This window comes from Emys orbicularis, chromosome 9 (assembly GCF_028017835.1).
Source record: "Emys orbicularis isolate rEmyOrb1 chromosome 9, rEmyOrb1.hap1, whole genome shotgun sequence".
Taxonomy (NCBI): Eukaryota; Metazoa; Chordata; order Testudines; family Emydidae; genus Emys; species Emys orbicularis.
The window spans coordinates 17,747,675-17,763,195 of NC_088691.1; the positions used below are offsets into that span (position 1 = coordinate 17,747,675).

General features: G+C 42.4%; 1 protein-coding gene across 1 annotated transcript in view; it reads right to left on the reverse strand.

The window, feature by feature from the left end:
* The window catches only part of LOC135883685 (collagen alpha-6(IV) chain-like), a 127,191-nt gene that overhangs the window by 39,570 nt on the left and 72,100 nt on the right, over nt 1-15,521 (reverse strand). The window contains 7 exon segments of the mRNA XM_065410919.1: nt 5,760-5,813; nt 8,338-8,430; nt 9,633-9,674; nt 9,995-10,030; nt 11,167-11,229; nt 12,247-12,282; nt 15,120-15,188. Of these exon segments, the coding sequence (XP_065266991.1) occupies nt 5,760-5,813; nt 8,338-8,430; nt 9,633-9,674; nt 9,995-10,030; nt 11,167-11,229; nt 12,247-12,282; nt 15,120-15,188 (393 nt within the window).

Below are 15,521 nucleotides of genomic sequence, written 5' to 3' on the forward strand. Positions count from 1 at the left end.
TGATACAGAGCCACCAAAATTCCCTTTGGCCTTATGATGCACTGACTCGTGTGCAAGTGCACTATTGCCCTCTACTGGAATGACTATCGAACCTGCTCCAATGTAGATCATAAGCTGAGCTGTGGCTGCATTTAAAGGGAATTCTCATGGAGAGATGTCTGTTGGGTTCTATCCCAGCCTGTGATCCTGAATTCCTGGATAGCCACAGACCACCTCATAAACAACACGGTTCAGAATCCCGCTGCTCAAGACTCATTTCTATCTCATGACCATTCACTTTAAAGTATACTGGGAAATACTCTCACACACAGTATCTGTGAAAACAGGGCTAGACCAGAAAGCAGTGAGGATCCAACCTACACCTGCCCCGCCCCCCAAGGACCTGCCAACATCTTAAGAGTGTTCAGTGCCTACATGTAAGCTGGTGAAAAATGGCTCTGATAGCTGTTCTGTGACCACATTGCACTGGTACAACTGAGGGTGCACAGGCCTTCACAGCCTTTCAGAAACTTAATGCACTGATCATTTGCACCAGTGTGCAGGACACTATGTGACAGATGGCCCTGAAAAGTAAGAGCATTGGTTACACCGGGAGGGAGTGTACAGTTTCAAATCTCTGTGGCGGTTACTGTCTAAGCCTCTGGTGGGGAAAATGGTTAGGGAGAGAAAATCTTACATTGGTTTTCAGACATTCTTCTGGCCAACTCTCAGTGTCCTTCTGGGACATTGACGTGGAGCTCATTAAGGAGGACAGGAGATGGGATAATATGAGAAGACCCTAGGTGCTTAGATGACTTCTTGAGACGTTAAAAGTATTTCCAAAATTAAACAAGCCTGGTACCTTTCTCCCTGGAATCCCATCAGATCCATCCAATCCCAGAAATCCCTAAAACAGCAAAATACGTGTTATTTAACCTTTATCTTTCTTTCATACTCAAGAGTCACAACCGGGTTTAGGTCCCATTATCCTAGGTACTGTACGAACACACACAAATATATGAATCCTGCTCCTAAGAACTTAACATCTAAAGGTGAAACCCTGGCCCCACTGACGTCAATGGCAAAACTACCATTGGCTTTAATAGGGTCAGGATTTCACCCTAAATAACTTGAGTATCAAAAGCCATTTTTGGAAGAATTCAATAGTATGAAGGCCAAAAGTTGTCTCATCTTGTGTAACCATTGTCATATTTAGCACAGTTGAAGTGCTTATAAACAAAATCAGTCCTGGTTCCTCAACTTACTGAAAACTTGGTGTCGACTTTCACATTGTAAAACTAAGAGATGGGTCATTTTTATCTTGAAAAATAATTTCAAACTTTTGAAGGGCAAAAAGCAGCAGAATCCTTTTGGTCTTCATGTTGTATGTGAAAAGCACATCTCTGCAGGCTGTTCATGGTAGTCTGAAGGATGGCTGTGTGACTGTCATATGACTGGGAGTGGGCAGGTCCTCTTGGCAGGTACCATGTTTGATATTATATATACTCTCAAACCAACAGCACTTCTCACACTAAGGGACATGGTTACAGGTAATTGGCCCCTTTAAAAGGAGAGAAGGCCAACCACACCTATGCCATAATTAATTAGCTGCTTCCCAGCCTGAGGGGAATCAAAGAGAAAAGAGGCATGTGGATTTTTCTTTCTCATGACATTTCTTATGTTTGGAGCTACTGCTGTGGTCACATCTATGGAGCAAAGGCACCCAAACTTGCCCAGATGAGAAAAGGAACCCCAAGGGCCTTATCCTGCTAGCAGAGTCCCCTCAACTCTGACTAACTTCCATTGAAACTGAGGATACAAAACCTCACAGGAGGTGCTCAGCACTGGAGGTCACAGAGCTGTTCATTGTGAATATCAGTTGCCCTTTTCTTCTGCTTGTGAATTGATCTCAAAGGTCAGTCATTTGTAAGGCCGAGGAGGAAACTGCTGTAGTTAGAGTCCCAGATGACTACAGCATGGATGAAAGCTCCGGTGATGGAATTTGTGAGGATTGAGCATGTTCTCAAGAGTCAAGCTGAATGTACATTTGGAAGTATAAATGAGCAGATACGCAAAGTAGGGGAATGGGGTTTGCAATGAGTTGAAAACAGGTGGGACTATAGAATAAGAATGGCCAAGTAGCAGTATCTGCTCACGTCCATTCGGAATGCTGCTGCAAAGATAATTTTCCCATCCTGTCACCTGGGCCATGCCATCCCTCTCTTTGCATCCCTCCATCGCCCCCACCTTCTTTACCGCATCTAGCATAAGCTACTTGTCACCTCAAAGGCCCTTCATAGCCTATCCCTACCCTACCAACCATCTCTCATTTGCTGTCTAGATGTCAACTCTTGTCTCCGATCAGCCTGTGTCACCAGCCTCCATTGTTCATCTGTTATGTTTTCAAACAAGCACCTTCATGCTTTCTCCCATGTTTGGGAGGTGTGCCTTGTAACATCCACAATACCTACCTCACCATTCTCCTCCAAATCCCTCCTCAAAATTCTCCTTTGCTGTGTGACACTTGTGGAGAAACTTGACAATGGTTAGGCTGTTGGTGACCACTGCTTATTAGACTGACCAATATTGTCTCACTGTTTCCTTGAACCCCACAACCTATCCGTCTGTACCCATCTGTTGTCTTGTGCCTGACACTTAGATTGGAAGCTCTTTGGGGCAGGTACCATCTTTTTGTTCTGTGTTTGCACAGTGCCTAGCACAGCGGGGGCCTGGTCCATGACTAGGACTCCGCGGCACTATGATAACACAAATAAAGACACTTTACAAACAAGTTGAACATTCCAGTCTGTACGTCTCTTGTCAAGAACAGGGATTTAAGGCCACAGTAAAGTTACCTACCCTGCCACCTGGTAAGCCAGGGATCCCCTTTTCTCCTTTTTCGCCGATACCCCCAAAGCTCTGTGGGAAAAAGCCAAAGTCACATATGTTAACTCCCAGATCTATCTGGAGACAAATGCTGTGCGGCCCCCAGGTGAGGTGAGTGTATCAACTCTCTACAAACATACACAAGAGAAGCAAGGTTGGGTTGACACTCTACTGGGCCTCCTACCCCCAGAAAAAACCCTTCCTCACAGACAGCTGGCAGTATGTGCAAGCACCCTGGTTGTGATGGAATCATGTGTTTTCCTGCTGCCACCTGGGCCCCTTTCCCTTATAATTAGACCTGGATGGAAAAACAGAAATTCCATTTTGTGGAGATGTAGTAAGGCCCTGCTCGCTCCTGCCTCTTCTCAAGTCCACAAACAGCTCAGAGACCTTTTTCTGGTAAAACACCCCGTGCAGTTTATTTACAATCGTTTCCCCCCACCTTTGTACACTAGACAGTCTTAAACCTATTGACCTAGGGAGCCCTCAGCTCCAGAGGCAAGCAAAAAAGAGTAATCTCTCTCCCCCACTTTCTATCTGCTTCCTCCCATCCTACTTCCTTCCTGTGCCTTTTGTATTATCTGCCTCCTGGTCTAATTAGTCTCTTAGTTCTCTTCGGCCTGTCAATTAGCTATTCGTAATGAGGTTTGCTCTGAAGTAATTAATTAGAGCTGCAGGGACCAAAGGGCTGGCTCAGCAGCTGTTGCTCAGCGCTGTGTCACAGGAGGATTTAGATATCTTGAAATCTGATTTTTTTTCCATTTAGGAACAAAACCTAAAAATGTCAAAATTCTCTGCAAAAGAAAGTTCCAAAAAATTGCTTAATTTTGGAACAATCACAATATTTTGATTTTTTTAAACAAAAGAAATACATTCTGAGAAAGAGAGAAGGAAAAAATGAAATGTTTTGTTTTTTAAAAGTCCAAGCAGGATGTTTTGAGATTGTCAGAACTCTCTCTCCCCCCCCCCCCAATGGAATTTCAGGTAAATCGACACAAGTCCATGAAGCATTTCAACAAAACTGCATTCTCCGACGGAGAACTGTTCTGTTGAAGTTTTACAGACCAGTCCTACCTACTTATAACCTTAAGGCACAATGGAAGCACTGTGAGTCCATGGTGCATCTTCTACTCCCTGGGTCCTGTGCCAGGAGAGATCATTAGCAATCATCTGAGTGCCATGTTAAATGCTGCCCACTGACTTACTCAAGGAGAAGAAGTTTGCAGTGATACTGCATCAATAATTCCATGAACAGAAGTTATAGCAATACAATAACTTAATGAATCATAACATGTTACTTGACATTCACACAGCACTTCTACTTTGTGAATCTCAACGCACTTTAGGAACCTGGGTAAATATCATTAACTCTAATTACAGATGAGGAGACTAAGGCATAGAGAATTTAAAGATCACAAAGTCACACAAATTAGTGGCAAAATTGGGAACTGAATTTGTCTCCAAACTCCCAATCTAGCAAACTATCCATTGGACTATGCTGCCTCTCAATAGAAAAAACCCAACTCTATAAACTATAACAGCAAAATCTTCTGACTGCAATTCAGTATCACCTTCGCCATTAAAAAGTAGATTCAAATCTATTTCTTAGATGTAAAAAGCTGGTTGAAATGTGACAAACAACAGTTCAGTGCAGGAATCAGAGAGCCCCTTTGTCCTTTTACAGTGTAAAAAGGAATGACACAGCAGTTTCACATTCAACATTTGAAAACAGATTTAAGGATTCCCCTTCTCTTCCTTCTCCCCTCCCCCCCAAAATAGGGATCAAATCCAGGGGTGTGGCAAGCCTTGATTTCAGTGAGAGTTGCAGTGACTAAGAACTTCTCAGGCTTCAATCCTGCAAACACTTTTGCACATGCTTTACTTTACACACATTGATTCAGACAGGACTACTCAAGATAAACACACACACACACACACTCTCTCTCTCTCTCCCTCCCTCCCTCCTTTAACTAGAGGAATGGAATATGTCCAAGCAGGGCTTAAATTGTCAGAGATTATTTCCTGGAGCCCCCCACACCCTTCCAGGCAACAGCTGTGGAGCAAGGGGTCTTGGGGCTTCTGCCCCGCGGGGTGCGCTGAGGCTCCCATGGGTTTGAAAATATTTACCAGAGCTCCGCTCTGGATGGCTCCAGTTGAATTTAAGCCCTGTGTTTAAGAAGCCTAATAAAAAAACCTGTGTTTCGAATAACAGATGCCAGTACAAATTTTCTTTACACACAGCTCTATTGATATATATATTGAAGCGATTTGTAAACAATTTACTCTATGCTTCAGAAGCTTCACAAAATATTTGTCCCTTCAATTTTACTAAAGATACTGTGTTTACAAAAGGCTGAGGTTGGGGAAACAACCTCCCAACCTCCTGATAAAGAGGAAAGCTGTTGTTATTCTTCACGCATGACACGGGGGCTGTTACACAGCATGGAGTTACTGAGTATTAAAGCTCAGTGCATTGTAACTTTAAAACTAAATAAAGAAAAACTATGTTTAAGTAGCATTAGAGGAAAGTAGCGTTTTTAGTGTATTGTAACAGCAAAGGAATGTTAAGAGATGGTGCCATCTAGTGGCCACGTGAAGGGTTGTGATGACTTTATCTTCAGCGCCTCTGCAAACTGCAGATCCAGTGTACGAAATTAAAGCATTTCAGTGACTGTAATATCCGTTGCACAGCAGCACCACTGTCTCAATATCTGTGTAAGAAAGAGCCCCCAGATACATTTCCACTCGAGGGACAAAACCCACGGGCGTTACAACTAGATTTTCAAAGGTTTGGAGGGGCCTAAAGATACAAATCGGCAATCAGTGGGATTTTCAAATGCACTGAGGCACCTAGCACCTATTAACATTGAATATTTTTTAAAAATCAGCCTTACCAGAGGGCCAGGTAATCCTTTACTCCCAGGGAATCCTTTAGGGCCCGGCTCACCCTGCCAACAAGGAAAGGACAGACACTGTGAGTGAGTCATAAAAGGGATGAGGTGAAAAAAAGAGGCTTGTCCTGCTCACTGAAATTGCACATTGAGATGGACATTCTACAGTCACCCCGTGCACCCTCATCTCCTCAGTCAGATGATTTCATAAGATGGAGGCCCATAGCTGGAAGGAAAACTCCAAGCCCAGCAGCCAATGCTGCAAAGTGCTCAGCACCCTCATTTATCATGGAAGTTGATAGCAGTTGAGTGTGCACAGTGTTGTGAGATGCTACCGGTGTGGTGCTCTGCTTTCTCCTATGTTGATATCACTCGGCTGCGTGCGTGTGTTCCCTCTGTGTGCTGTCCCAGCTCTGTGCAGATAGCTGACACAGCAAACCCGACGAGAACCCCCCAATAACCACAGAGTCTAGTAAGATGCAAAATCACGTCGAGTAGGTTTATTGCGACCTCGGACACAATTGCAGTTCCCCGTAGATTACTTAGTCTACCGGGCATACTACTAATAGATGCCTCTTGGCAAGGACCCGGCTCAGTGGCGGGACTTTCCACTGCCCCCGTGGCCGGACAATGACACCACCCCAGGGATACATTTTTATACACGGGTACAAACAAGTTACACATCACTCCTGACGTATTGAGGTGCAACCCCTTCACGTAGCAAGGTACAACCTCCCTACGTAGTAAGGTGCCGCCTCGCACCTTGTACCTGTTGGTTCGATCAAAACAACTCTATCCATCATTTTACCCTTTTGCCCCTGTCATTGGGATGGGTCGGCCTGTTCCATGTTATCTGTGGAATGTTCCGGTATAGTGTGTCTTGGTACCATGTTTATACTGTAACTATGCTAAGTGGATATATATTTATGCAACATTAGCCCTTTCCTTGTCAGCTTCTGTGAGCAGGGCCTGCCTCTTGCTCACAGCTTAACTTTGCTTTATGTTAGCAAAGTCTTGACCATTACTTTAGTTCAGGCCTCAGGCCTTATACTGAGCCTTTATTAGGGCCTTCACTTACTACACACAGCACCTCCTGGGAGGTGATCAGCTTGGGCAGGATCAAGCCTTACAAACATACATCTTCACAATTATGCTTACCGTCACACAACCAACAGTGAGGCAGAGAACTCCAACAGGAAGGCCTGGGTCTGAGCTCACGCCAGCGAACTCACACCGACTACAGGGAGTTTCTCCTGACATATAGTTAGAAGTGAGATCAGAATGAGGCCCCAAATGAGACTATCTAGGGCCCAAAAACTGCAGCCCTCACTCAGTCCTTGGAAGTTAAGCTGGAGTAAGGACTGCAGGATTTATCCCAGCTCCTTATTATATTTGTAGAAATACTGATGCGCTAAATATATATCTCAATAATTGTCTGGGATAGTACAATCAAGCACATGAATCTGATTATTTTTGACCAACGTGCAGCATAACAACAACAAAAGAGCTACAGCTTCACTCTTCCTTATTTATTTTTCTAAGAGGATTAGGTTTTCTGCTTGGGTTAATGCGGTTTCACAGTTCACAGATCCAGCAGAAATGAGCTATAGCTCTTAATTTTGTGCATTCATTTTTTAAGTTTTAGAACTTAGGTAGGCTTAAGATTCCTCTTTCTGGGAGGCTTGGATTCTCTCATCCACTGTAATGAACTGAACCAAGTGTCAGGAGATTTCAGTTCAAAAAGATTTAAGTCAGTTTAAAAAGTAGTGCAGAAAAGTACTGATCAGTCCTTCTTCACCTGCAAAACTAGATCCTAGCTCAGTTAATCATTCATAGAGCTGCAGAAACATACAGCACAGCTAGCTTGGACTGTGTAACAGGTGGCTTTAAACAACAACAAAAACAGAGATATAATCACCAAATTTCACTTTTACGCCAGGCAAACAACCCATGTTTTACAATCCAAAACAATCACAGGAGGGCAAGACAAGTTGCTAATCTTTGCCTTTCCCAAGGGAACAGAGGTTGAATAGTATATTTCCCACAACATGTGTCTCAACTCTGAGCAAACGTAGCCAATTACTGAAAAAAATGCTACAAATATTGCCAAAGCTGGGTCTGCACCCTTGTCCACTGAAGTCACTGGAAGTATCTCCATTCACTTTAATGAGCATCAGATCAGGCCCAGTGTTTGGAAAATGGGCTGCTGCTTGTTTTGATGCAGAGGTATTCCTTTACACAGAGAATTATTCCTGTTTGAAGAATCTTTCTTCAGGAGTCCCCAAGGCTTGCTGAGGTTGGAGATGGCTGAAGTGAGAGAGAAAGCCCATGTGTGTGGGCAAGAAGAGGGAAATGTTCCCCCCTCACTGCCATATTTTGACCCTCTAAGTGAACCTGCAGTGACAAATTCATTTCTTATCCTCTCACAAACCAAGTCACAAGGTTCAGTCTGCAAACACCTTCAGGAACCAATCCATGCAGGATTTGAATAGCCCCAGGATTGTCTAGCTGCTTCACTCAGCCTTAGCATCAAGGAAAGGAAAAATTCAGCATTGTTTCCAGTAGAGTTGTATTTACAAACCTTTACTCCTGGTTTCCCTTTTGGAAATCCCATGAACTCTAGAATCCCAGTGGATGGTGGGGGACCTGCAGGGCCAGTTGGCCCGACATCTCCCTGTTGACAATTGGGGAAGATATTAATGTAAGCAGAACATCTTAGACCTAAGGTGAGTGGCCAATGATTCACTGAAAGCCACTCAACTCAGGCCTTGCATGCACAGTATAAGGTACTAAGCTGATGTGGGAGCTTAGCCATGAAAGCCAAAAGGTCAGACTGCAAATTAACAAGAACAAATGCATTGTATTAAAGTAATGTGAAGTAAAAAAGCATGTAAGAAAAAGAAAGGTCAGTTATCGAACAAACAGAAAAATACACAAGAAAAACCCTGAAGCCAGATACAGAAGAGATGAAAATGAAAGACAGAAAGGCAAGGCAACTAGAAAGACTGGGATGTAACAAACACAAAACCTCATGAAGCAGATGATGTGAGGAGAAGTGAAGGAAAAAGCCCAATCACGTAATCACTCCCCACACTTCCCAACAACTGGGCAGAGTGGGATTTTCAAGAGCACTTAGTGTTGGCCTGACTCTGGTCCCATTGAGGTAAATAGGGATTTTACCACTAGCCACAATGGGAGCAGTCAGGCCAATGCTGGGCACTTTTGAAAAATCTCTCCCTGCAAGGCTCTAGCGGGTCTAGTTCTGCACTTGTGTACATGCCAGGTAAATCCCACCAAGGACAATGGGTCTGTACAGAGTTTATGTCAGTCCAGAATATGACCCATTATATTCACCAAGCTAAATGGGCTTAAATTAACAGGAGAGCTAAGAAATGGAATGGAACGAAGGATAAGGATCTGACAGGTGCTGAGGGCCATCATCTCTCAGTGGAGTCCTTCCTTGCAGGAGATGCCCAGCATCATGCGGGATCAGGGCATTGAAGAATGTTCTCTCATTCTCCTCTCTATCCACCACTGCCTTTCCAGCTGTAGGAATGCTTCCCAAATTCTAGCCCCACTCCCTTTGCAATCTTAGCTCTCCTCCTATTCGGACTCCATTTTGTCTTCTAAATATATCTGGGTTGAATTCTTGACCATGGTAGTAAGTGTCCTAGAAGAAATCCTTCTTGGGAGGTCACTCCTGTTTGTTTATCCTCTTTGTGAGAACTACCAACACAGGGCCAAATAACACATAGTGAACTTCTCAATGCCAGAGCTGAGGACTCATGTCTAAAGGGGAGATTTCTAGTGGGCACATGTAGGACTATGGATAACTATTTTTGTAGTTCTCTACAGAAGTGAATCAGTTCCACTTACCTTTTCACCTTTCTCTCCTTGGAAACCTAATCCCATGTTACCCTGAGGAAAAAACAGTAAGAATTAATGAAGAAAGAAAGAAAGAAAGAAAGAAAGATGACGACGATGACAAATTAGCTCTTAGTGTGACAATTCAGCAAAACACTCAAGCATATGACTTCAGTGGGACTTAATCACACGCATAAGTTCTTTGCTAAATCCTGGCCTGGGTTAGCATCTTTCATCCAAGGGTATAAAATATTTACATTTAAGTGGATGAAAAAAGAAACAATGATAAAAAATAATAAACTCCCACAAAAAACCTGGAGTTTCTCTCTTTAGGACTCAGGTATGAAAAGAAGACATGAAGGGAAGGTACTCACTTTTGGTCCTGGTGGCCCCATTGCACCCTGTGGCCCCTAAACATGAACAAGATAAAGATTTTATTTATTTTAACTTAAACTTGGATGCAAACTATGTAAAAAAGTCTGGGTGTTTAACATAATTTTGGGGTGCTGCTCAGTTGAGGATGACCCAAGACCCATTGACATCAGTGGGCTTTGATCTTCAATGGTTTTAGTGGCCAGGAAAGCACATTGTCATTGTGATAAATTAAAATGAACAATTTGAAGAAAACTACAGCTCCAAAAAGGGGTGCTGGAACAATTTGTATAGAGCCATTGAACCAAACTATAAACCCTGTATATGATGGAAACCACTTCAAGCCAGGGGGTGCAGTAGCACCCCCAGCATCCCTAGTTCCAGCATCTATGGCCCCAAATGGTACTCATTTCACAAAAATGACACAGGTGTTGTGCAGTTTATTGCATTTTTACACGAGCCAAACTGAAACCGTCTCCTAGTCTCCTGAATGCATCCCTATCAAAGGTGATTTTTCAGGATATTGCATGGGGATTTAGGCCTGAACATGCAAACGCTTAAAGTTTTGCTACCATGAGTAGGAACTACTCACATTAGTAAATTCAAGCATGCATGTGTTTGCAGGATTGGGCCTTATTGACCAATACTCCATACAAAGAGCAGAAGTTTTACTCTAGTGCCTGCAATATACTCTGAATTCAAAAATATTCTGTATTTAAAAGTGATGCTGCTGCATTTGCAATCCCTACTTGTATAAACATGGTCAGTTTTGCTCTACAGTGGATCCAACTTCCTCTCCTCCCATTTTGAGTGTTGTGTCATGCTGTCTTGTCCAGTTTGTACTTACAAGGCCAACTACATATGTTGTTCCCAATATTAGGTTCCATGCAGTGAGTCTGCACTGGAATGGGTTCACCAAGGTGGATGAAGAGGGTGAGTGGAGCTTTCCTATTATTGCAAATTTCAAATCGTTCCTGTTTTTATTACATTTTCAAAGGCAATGATTTTCACTTAGGTTTCACAGCCATACAGGTTTTTATAGCTAAATCACCATTTTTACAAAGGTAATCAAAACAAAATTTCAGGGACATGAAAATGGGCAATGGTGGAAAAATGCCTGTGTATAGCACTACTTTATTAACAACACTGAATACAAAGGTTAAGGTTTCCTTACCTGCAAACCTGGCAATCCTATAGGACCCACAGAACCTGCTGGGCCAGGGAAACCTTTTGGACCCTATCAGAAAAAGTTTTAGGAAATGTATTAAGGAACTCAACTCTTCAGGACCCACCCTCCCATTTAACTAGTTGTCACCATTCTTATCGGCCCTTCACTGATGCCTGATCCCAGTTAATTTAATACATGAGAAAATATTAAGACACAAGAAGACAGACCAGAATACAACACTGGCTTCTATTCATTAACAAAGCAAATACCCTCACCCCAAAAGCAAACATTAATTTTGTCCGTCACGTGAGATAGCAAGTACCTTCGATGAGATGCTGAGTACCTTTAAATTCACATACTTCCCTGGGAGCTGAGGATGCTCAGCATTTCACAAGACTAGGCTCTTACAAAGACACTGCTCTGCCATTTTGGAACTTTCCCTCCAAAAACTGAAGAAGGAGGTGCATGGTGACAGATAAGGGAACCATTTCCATTAGTCTTATGTTTGATAAAAGTTTGCTTCTACAAAATATTAATTCAAGGCCAAATTTTACTTGGCAATGTCCCTTTCAATTCTTCAGTGATGGAATGGGAATTGCAAGGAAGAGCAGATTAAAAAGCCTACAGAATGAGCAGGACTTTCCTCATGAAATCCTGACAAGCTGATGGCAGGGTGTGTCTTAAAATCATACACAATATCCCTGGAAAAATGCATCTAATTTAAAACACATGACAATTCATTGACATTATCAGCATTTGTTTATCTGGAAAATCATTGTTACAGAGGTTAGCATTAGAAGGATGTTTGGTTTTAAATGTAAAATTGACTGCAGGTATGGCCAAAATCCAATCTCCTTTGCTATGGTGCAAATCTGGAGTAATTTAATTAAAGCCAGTGGAATTACTCTGGATTTACACTTATGTTACTGAGATCAGAATTTGGACCACTGAGTAGAAATGTGCCTAAGCTGATTAATGCAAACAATTAATAGTGTGCGGGAATTGACCTAAAAAACTAAAGTATTATTTTCCTTTTCAGTAATACTCATAAAAACATGGATTTCAAAAATAAATTAAATAGCTTACAGAAATCCCATCCAATCCAGGAAGACCATTTTCACCCTAAAAATTAAAAATAAATTAATGAAAAATACATTATAACAACAAAATATAATTTATGGTCATTATATTTTGTATAAACAGAAATATTTAGGTAAGTAAATATTAGATCACATGTAATTAGAAAAATATTTATACTTAAATAATATGTATTTGGGTCAGACAGAGAAGGAAGTCCAGAAGCCATGAACCATGGCAACTACATTCATTTATGTTTGAGCAAAGACAACACTGAGAAAAATCAAATTTATACAATGACCAGTACAATATTGTATTTTTGTAGAAGTATTTTTTAAAAAGTGCTGCTTACTGCTAAATGTACCTTTCACTATTAACATTTCAGATGGTGATTTTCCATGAACATCTAAATTCATGAATAATTATCTATTTCATAAAAATTAATACGTTAGCGTATATAATTGATAGAACTGGTCAGAAAAGCTTGAAAAGTTCAAAACTTTGACCAAAAAAGGAGAAAAAATTCTGTGATATTTTTTCCACTTTGACTAGTTCTAGTAACTTATTAGTAGTGAGTATCTATGTAGCACCAGAGTATGTACGTACACACACACACACTCTCTCTCTCACTTGATATATCGAGGGCTGGATGCAGAACGGTAATGAATGCCTTCAAATCACTATGGCTTTAATGCAACCCGTTCAGAACCCCACTGGAAGTATTAAGCCCTTTGTAGATTCAGGCCAGATCCTGCATTCTTTGTGCAATCAAAACTCTATTTTTAATTAATATATGTATGTATGTATCAGAGCATGTGAGCACATGTACACACATCCTTGAATGTTAAGCTAAGCAGATTCTTTCATTCCATGGTTTAAATGTTAATTACATTGGCAATAAAATTATGGATATAAAATTCTACCTCAGATATAAAACATCTCAGTTCCTCATTAATCACATAGGGTGAAATCCTGACCTAACTAAAGTCAGTGGCAAAACTCCCACCGACTTCACTGGGGCCAGGACCGTGTCCATAATGTTCATGTGTTTGAAGAATATAACAGTTTACCAGTTGGTACATCCCCGTGCAAAGAGCAATGGGGATAATGGGCAGTGCTTGGAATCCAACAGCAAGAGTAATGTTAACATACACTAGAGATTTTGCTGGTCATGCTCAGCAGTGATCCAGTGGCTTTACCTGACTAATGGAGACAGGGTGAAATCCTGGCCCCACTGAGGTCAATAGGAATTTTTGCCACAGGATTTCACTCTGTAATTCTAAGGGCAAGGGCTACCATTGACTTTTTATCACAACAGACCTAATGTGAGAGCGAAGTCGACCATGTACAGAGGGGTCGTGGCTGCTACAGAAGGTCTCTTCCATGTTATTCCTGCATCTAGAAGCTCCTGCCACTGCTTCACACAAGGCAGGACAAGCCTGCAGGAGGTCCCTCATTCTCAGTTTGAGGATGGTTGGTTTCTGCTGGTGCAGGAATTGGCATTAGAGGTGCCAGGCCCTTAGGCGTGCCCTACAACAATGGTCTGGTAACTATATGGGGACAATAGGACATGGTGAGCACGGTTCTGTGGGTGCACATTAGTCCTGCTGAGGGATAAACAATTTGCATCTGTGTTGCAAGGACTATGTACAGTAACTCCTCACTTAAAGTCGTCCCGGTTAACATTGTTTCATTGCTGATCAATTAGGGAACATGCTCGTTTAAAGTTGCGCAATGCTCCATTACAATGTCATTTGGCAGCCCCCTGCTTTGTCCACTGCTTGCAGAAAGAGCAGCCCTTTGCAGCTAGCTGGCGGGGGCTTGGAACCAGCGTGGACCGGCAGCCCCTCTATCAGCTCCCCGCTCCCCTAAGTTCCCTGTGCGCAGCCACTCAGCAGGCTATCAATTGCCGGCAGTTCAGCTGTCCCTCCCCCCACTGCCATGTGCTGCTCCTGCCCTCTGCCTTGGAGCTGCTCCCCGGAACCGCCTGCTTGCTGTGCCGGGGAGGGGGGGAGGGAAGGAAAGAAGGGGGCTAATATCAGGGTGTCCCCCTCCCCCCTGCTCCTGCCACCCACTTATCCCATTTCCATAGAGTGGGGGGAGACACGACATGGCTCAGGACGGAGGGAGCTTGCAGGCAGCAGCTGCTGTCTCAACTTGCTGATCTAAAAAGGCAATGTTCTTACAGTGGGGTCAGCATACTTAAAGGGGCAATGCGCAACTCTCTCTCTCTCACACACACACTGGGTGTGTGTCTGTCTGCCATGCTGTCTCCCCTCCCTCCATTCGTGCTGCCTTGTAGAATGTGAGGCTACATTAACAACCATGTGTTAACCCTTGAGAGCTCAGCCGAATGCTAGTTCATCATTTAGCAGTAAGGCATTCCCTGGGAAATATCCCTCCCTCTTCCACCCTCTGACTCCACCACCTCAACCAAGCTTCACAATCATCATTTCTGTGTACAGTATTAAATTGTTTGTTTAAAACTTATACTGTGTATACATATATATAATATAGTCTTTTGTCTGGTGAAAAAAAATTTCCCTGGAACCTAACCCCCCCATTTACATTAATTCTTATGGGGAAATTGGATTCGCTTAACATCGTTTCGCTTAAAGTCACATTTTTCAGGAACATAACTACAATGTTAAGCGAGGAGTTACTGTACTTGTAGGTTTTCGGTGTAATAATGTTTGTGTTGTTAAAAATAAAGCTATGGCCTGCTTTCATAAGCCATAATTTGTACCTCTGCATCCAAGCATACCCATGACAAACTTGCCCAACATTGTGAGTGATTTAACCTGCAGTATATACCCTGTAACATTCAGAGCACATGTAGGTTTCTTCTGCTATGTCTTCTCCTGCATGTTGACAATTCTTACCTTACTTCCTTTAGGGCCACCTTCGGCATACACAGGATCTCCTTTGGGACCTTTGGGACCAAAGCGACCCTGTTTTTAAAAGAATGAATTTACAAATCTATTTTTCTATAATCTGTATAAAAAAAATTTGAAAAAATGTTTTTCAGCAAAATATACTGTGGCAGATCCTCCTCTATGGAGCTATGCCAATTTATACCAGCTGAGGATCTACCCCTTTATATTTACCTTCTCACACCAAAGCATCTTCATGCTATAATTAAATCAAACTCTACAAAAATTTTATCTGGTATTCTCCCCATTTACTTTAGATTTTTCTCTTATTCTGAGCCTTCAGACAACTGAAACCTTGTCTACACTTATCGGGGGTTTGACGCGCGGCAATCGATGCACTGGCGGTCAATT